The sequence below is a fragment of the Enoplosus armatus genome, chromosome 12 (genome assembly GCF_043641665.1).
Source record: "Enoplosus armatus isolate fEnoArm2 chromosome 12, fEnoArm2.hap1, whole genome shotgun sequence".
In the NCBI taxonomy this organism is placed as follows: domain Eukaryota; kingdom Metazoa; phylum Chordata; class Actinopteri; order Centrarchiformes; family Enoplosidae; genus Enoplosus; species Enoplosus armatus.
Genome location: NC_092191.1, coordinates 13,636,848 through 13,643,252, shown reverse-complemented (window position 1 = coordinate 13,643,252; position 6,405 = coordinate 13,636,848). Strand labels below are relative to the sequence as shown.

General features: G+C 41.9%; 1 protein-coding gene across 1 annotated transcript; it reads right to left on the bottom strand.

Annotated features, from left to right (window-relative positions):
• Window positions 1-3,039: 3,039 nt before the first annotated feature.
• Window positions 3,040-5,689, bottom strand: LOC139294600 (protein scribble homolog). The gene is made up of 8 exons (XM_070916523.1): window positions 5,678-5,689; window positions 5,379-5,567; window positions 4,901-5,146; window positions 4,630-4,713; window positions 4,354-4,431; window positions 3,643-3,918; window positions 3,382-3,480; window positions 3,040-3,177 (listed from the first exon to the last, which is right to left on the bottom strand). Exons 1-8 carry the CDS (start codon window positions 5,687-5,689, stop codon window positions 3,040-3,042), a joined length of 1,122 nt encoding a protein of 373 aa, XP_070772624.1.
• Between the last annotated feature and the right edge of the window lie 716 nt (window positions 5,690-6,405).

Genomic DNA, 6,405 nt, shown 5'->3' with positions numbered 1-6,405 from the left:
GCAGACCTCTGGAGTGGATGCTAATCCTTTAAGTACACTACATTCTTCATTCCTGTCACAGCTGTTCTTGTCTATTTCCACCCTGCTGTCTCCCTCCCCCTGTTTCCCCGTGACAGATGAGAAAATCACAATAAGACAAAGCATGCAGTACACTAAAACCGCATCACTTTTGAGCATCAAATTCAAAGCAGTTTTGATAGCAACAAGTCCTAAATTATAGCCTTAAACCATTACATGGTTGTCGTATAATCCTGTTTCCCCTGATTAATTTCCAGTACCTGTGGAAAAGGCAGAAAGTCAAGTCTATTTGCTTTGATTTCTGGCGTGTAACACGTGACACTTACTATTAGCTTTTAGCCTTGAGGAAGTCTCTGATACTGAAACACTAAATTTAGTCTGGTGTCAGCCCATTAGTGAACACCAGCAAAGATACATCTCTAATTAAGGGAATCCACTGTTTTGAATCTAGCCTTGATTTTGATGTGTTTGGTTTGAACTGCCAGAGTGAAAATGTTCAGTCTTTATCATCATTTAATGAGATATTTGTCAAATATTAAAAGAAATCCCCCCTGCAGAGAAACAAAATAATTCAATAGATGTTTTAGATGACAATTGTGAGATAATGGTAGATCCTGTAGCGTAGTGTAACTGTGTAACACCAGCACATCCATAAAGTCAGCAAACTGACTCACACAGCAAAATCTGTTTACTAATCAAGAAAGGCTGTAACGATAAGGCTCCTTGTGTATTGAATTGACAGTTTGCTAAGCCCTACCCCTGTTAGTTACTGTTGCTATGCCTGTCAAGCTTACCATTTCCACACAGCACCTAAGCAGGTTACAAATGACAACCGTGGCAGATTTAGGGTTAGTCATTTTTTTTAATAGGTCCTTAGTTTCAGACAGATGACAAAAGCAGCTTCTCATTTTTAGCCAGCAACAACTGATTTTGCAGGCTGAAATGATACCTGTGCCTCCATGGCAGATTTTATCTAGCTAATTAAGTAAACATTTGCTCCATGAGTTGATTTAAAACGCTGTCTCCGTTATGTTTTCAGTTTTTTAGAATGAGGGCTAACTGATGTGATTGGCTAATGTAACGCTGCCTCAAGTAACAGTGGCTGGGGCCGCTGCAGTGCAACGTTAAATCTAATAAGGAGTAGGCCAGAGCCACTAACATTAGCCTAAACTTTTTTCTTTTTCTTTTTTATGTAACCTGTACAAACTAATGTAGCTAGTTGATGATGTGCTCCTTGGCCATGGAAGCAACGATTGGTTACTACTGTGGGTTGGAGGCTGCTTAGCTTTAACTTTTGCAGCTTCTAAAAAGCAGGTAAAACGCAGTATAATCCATTCCTTACATTTTCTCTTGTGTTTTTGGTTTTGGAAAAGCACACTTAAAAAAAACAGACACTACCCACCAACTCTTTAAATGCTGTGTATTATAAGCCACTGGTCATACCAGACCAAGAACGGTTGTAACAGTAAAACCCTCAGTGTGTTGAGTTGAGCAAGTTTTTGCTTACAAATTCAACTTTTCATTTTTAAAGGGTATACTGTATTATTCCGTCTTTTAAAGTTACATAATGTCACTTGTGTCAACTAATGTCATAATGTCAACTAAGTTATCAAGAGTTATGTGACTTTGACACATTTGCAAGACTAAAAATCACTAATAATCATTTACAATAAATAAACTGAATCAGTAAACATAAAGAATGTAGAATGAGAAATATTTGTGCACATGCACATGGAAATCTTACTTGCACATTACAAAACATGCAGTCCAGTGCCCTTTGCTTAACCAATGTTCCCAGAGTCCCAGTTTTATTACTGAGTCATTCAGATCTGTGCTCGCCCTCCTCGGGTGCACCCACTAACTTTACATGGACGCCTCTTGAGGCAGACGAGGACTCGAGTCTCACAATGTGAGCCTGACCTCCCGGTAATTGACTCTGAATTGAATCTCACACACTGGATGTGCTTTCCAACAAGTTGTGTCCCCAAATTATTATCACCCAGCAGACATTCATCATTGCACAACATGACTGATAAAACAAGTAGTCTTTTCAGTCTTTATGTGGTCTGGAGGGGGGGGACACAAAAACAGGAACACGAGGGCAATATAGTGCAATCCAGTACAACAACACCACAAATGACAACCTCAAAATATCTGTCAAGCCAACACCTCTCTGACACACTATCAACAAAAAGTGATTGAAGTGAGTGTTTGTTTTACTCAAATGCAATATACTGCAAAGATGGTCATGTTATTGTATTGTGTTATCTGATGCACATAAACATCAGCATGGATTTGTCCAAAGAAAAGAAAAGTCTCTTGCAACAATATATCTGCACTTTATTGAGAAAGTGAACACTCAACAATGAACTGTTGTTACTGTGGGAATGTAAAAGCTGTGAAATAATACAAAGCAGGTATTGACATCTATAGTCTCTCTCTCTTTTTCTCTTCAGAAAGAAGAGTGAATAATCCCTCTGAATTTAGCGACTACAGGAGGTGTTCAAACATGTGAAGCAGAGTTCAGGACTCTGCAGGACTCCCTGCTGTGCACTCTGTTCAACCATGTGGCACTTTATCTCGGTACAGACTATAAAAGGTTTGAGGGCTTCACATTGTCGCAGGCGGAGACACTATTTACCAGCACATCCATAACTTACAGCACAGTGGTGTGAAGTAGAGGTAGCCGGCTGCATTCATTCTTTAATTGACTGTATTTAACACTAACACATGTATCTCATCTGGACTTTAGAGAGCAGTCTGTGCATGCTTTACAGTCTCTGTACAATGTAGTTGCACAGGCAGAACTGTGTGGTTTTAGTAATAAAAATAAAGTCTTAAAGTTGTCCATTCTTATAAATGACTTTAATATCACCAAATACTGTTAGTAGCAATTGAATCGGACAGACAGAAAAGCTTTGCAGTGATGGTAAAAAAAACACATTCCAACAGTTTGTTTTACACTAATCCTCAACACTGAAAATGCTTCAGTACCAAAGAAACTGGGTAATAACGCTGTGGTCAAAGTGGGTAGAAAGCGCTGTCAAAACAGTGTACGCGTCTATCAGAGTCACGTAGTGGCTCTCCGCTGGCGCTCTGTGTCAAGAGCTCCACGTCTTCATCTGAGGTAGAGGGATGAGTGAGGATGATCCGCGGGATCTGTCAGATGATTGCCAGAGGAGGACACAGGGTGGGAAAGGAAAATAAGCAAGCCGTCATGTATCGCGTGCTGAAATCTCCGAAGAAATCAGGTCATATAATCCTCAAGTGTTTGTCTTTACAGGATTTTTGAAAAATTAGGTTTTCAGTGTGAGATACTATAGTAGCTGGTATATCCTAATGAGAGATGAGAAATCTGCTTACTGTCATTGTATGTTTACCCCCTTGAAGTGCATCATTTCTCGCCAAGGCCTCTGCCTCCAGTTCAGACAATGTCCTCTTCAGGTCACTCTCCAAATCAGACTGAAACACAAAAAGACAAGAAACAAGACAAAGCGAAAAAATAAGTAGTTAAGACTGACTGACACTGTTGTTTTCCACACATGGCTTCAGGCATGTTGCAAAACAATGGTGAAATTTAAAAAGTGTATTTTGCTTGTGCTGTGATTTGAGTAAACCACCCACAAGGCCGTTGCCGTTGCAGACAAGCGCCTCAATCTTCTTGGACAAACAATCCTCTGCGCTCTCCACCTTCTGCTGTTTGTGCCTCAGGCCTCCGGCGTCCTGGCTGCACAGCTGTCGTCTCGTCACGTCCTGAGGGCCCTGAGGCTCGTCCGGGTCGCACACCTCTGGAGGCAGCAGCCTCTCTCTGAGTACTTTCATCTTGATGCAGCTCCCGGCATTCCTGAGGGCGCTCACCGCCTCGTGGTGGGTCGCAGCCTGCATGTCGAGGCCATTGACCTGGATGGGCCGTGGTCACATTATACTTTTAGGGTCAGTGAAAGTAGGAGAAGAAGTCAGAGGTGAGGGAGCAGGGACTCTGAATAGAACCTAGTCTATTCCAGTCTGGAAAACTGTTTATTCCAACTTCATCAGCTTTAAACTACCAAGGTGTGAATCTAAAGATAGGTTTTGAATTATTATTCGCTGTTTTCTATTTGTCAGCTTCATATTGGCTTTACCACTGATGGAAGTCCCTGCTGGGTGTCCTCTGCTGGTCTTATGAGGCCATCTATTGGTCACACGAGGAACACCAGCACTAGGTACTTGGGTTTTATGATGTTTGTATGTGATTTACACTCAGCCAACAATATACCACATGCTATATTTAACAGTCAGTAAATAAGAAATTATGAACAGAGATTACAAACATGAGAAAAATGATTCCCTGCCTACCTCCAGCAATCTATCTCCAACATGGATCCCTGCCTTTTCTGATGCCCCCCCTTTATTTACTCTGGAGATAAAAATGCCCTGAAAGGAAAAATAAACACATTAGCCTGAATGAAAGGTTGTTGGTAAATATGTTCCAAGTTGAATGTGTACTTGGAGGAAGGAAAACAAAGGTGACAGTTAGGGCTGTTGCTTCCCATCATCTTCATTCAGACAGCCGAACGAGCAAATGTGTAGCAAGAGACTGATCAATGCTGGCTCTGCTGCACCAGCACTTACCTCATCATGGTCTTTGTAAGGCAGGGAGCCCTTCCCACCAGCAATGCTGATTCCCAAACTACCCCTCTGGCCAGACACTTTGATCTGTAACTAAGAGGAAATTGTTTCATTACAAATAAAAAGTTAGAATTTATGTGCAATCAAGGTCTGAGTGGAGCAAAGAAAAATTTGATTAGCAATAATTTTCCACAATCAGTATGGTTTCCTGCAGCACATAGTGCAACCCCACAGAGATAATTTGACATTAAAGAAAGACACGGCGTGCGGTTACTCTTAATGGCACTTGGGAGATGAATGGTTCCTGAGGAAGGCTCTTCTCTGTCACCAAAGATGACTCAGTCTTCAGATGCCCTGTAATGGAGGAGATCTTTATGTTGCGGACAGGGTCTCCATGGAGACCGGACCCCGCGTTAAGAGCTCTGTGATGCTGAAATTTCCTGCCCTCTCGGGTTTCACCTCTCTGGTGGCGAAACCAACGTGGTGAGGCGTCGCTCTCTGACAGCTGGTCTGCGCCATCCTGGTGAGAAGAAATGAGTCAACGCTTTTACTGTCTATCTGAGAGATGCATCAGTGGAGCCTAATATTTCACTTCACAAGACATTAGCAAAATGCCAGACTGCAAAAGGATGAAACATTCAGTTAAACAAACATCTTCTCAGTGGAGGAGGTTAAAAAAAAAAAAAAAATCCCCACATCGAGATAAACAACATGTAGCCAACCAGCTAAGTCACCTAAATTGGAAAACAAACCTCCTCAGGATGCTCAATTTCCTCTGCGTCCTTCTCTGCACTGGAGCTGCGACCACACACACCGTCACTGGCCGGCTGCAGGTGAGGTCCTCTCTGACACTCTCTGTTTGCCACCCAGCTGAAGCCTGGGACGGCCCAGTTTTGGCTACTGGTCCTGGGGGACGGGTTAGTATGAGGGTTTCTACACTCCTGGAGATAGTCAGAAGACACCACCCGTTGCTGAAAATTGAATGTCAATGTAATATCCTGAAGGAAATAACTGACAGTGATGGATCAGTGGAGAATAACTTTTATGAAACCATGTTCCTCATCTTGACACCAAGTGTAAACGGACATAAAGCAGGAGCAGCTGATCCTGAGAGGAATGCTCATGTTTCCCTGTGGAGCAGCTGATAATCAGTGTTGTTGGGAAGCACTAAAACAAATCCTGCTCGACTGTTCATAATGCATCTTTATTTTGTGCACCAGGGGGCGCCAAAACAGTCATTACAGCAGTGTAATTGCATTACTCTGACTGGTTCAAGTGTTTCAAAGACCTTAAAGGCAGCCAAGATAGAAGCTGGATCTCCAAAGCTTCGTTCGTTTGTGTCTCTTTCTTTGCCTCTTGCCAAAATTCAATTGTCTTCTGATGCATCTTGAAGAGGAGGCAAAGAAAGAGAGTGAAGGATGAAGCCATGCTTGAATTGCACTGTCGTCTCACTGAAGAAGCTTCCACTTTAAAGTAGTGAAAGCCCCCCAAAAGCACCAGTAACAGCTCTTCAGTAACAATACCAAGGCCTTACTAAGGTTATGCATAAAATACTTCCTGATTTTTAAAATGTTTTTTTGACCTTATCGATATTCTCATCTTCAAATGGTTCATCAAAAATGTACAATGAGATTCAAATAAAGGTGCACCTGCCATGAACTCTACCATTACAACTACAAACTGGGATAATGCATCATTATAAAATATTCTTTACATCTGCAGGTCTAGTTTCTCTGTGTTTGGGATGTGATGAGCACAATATATATACATTCTCTAATA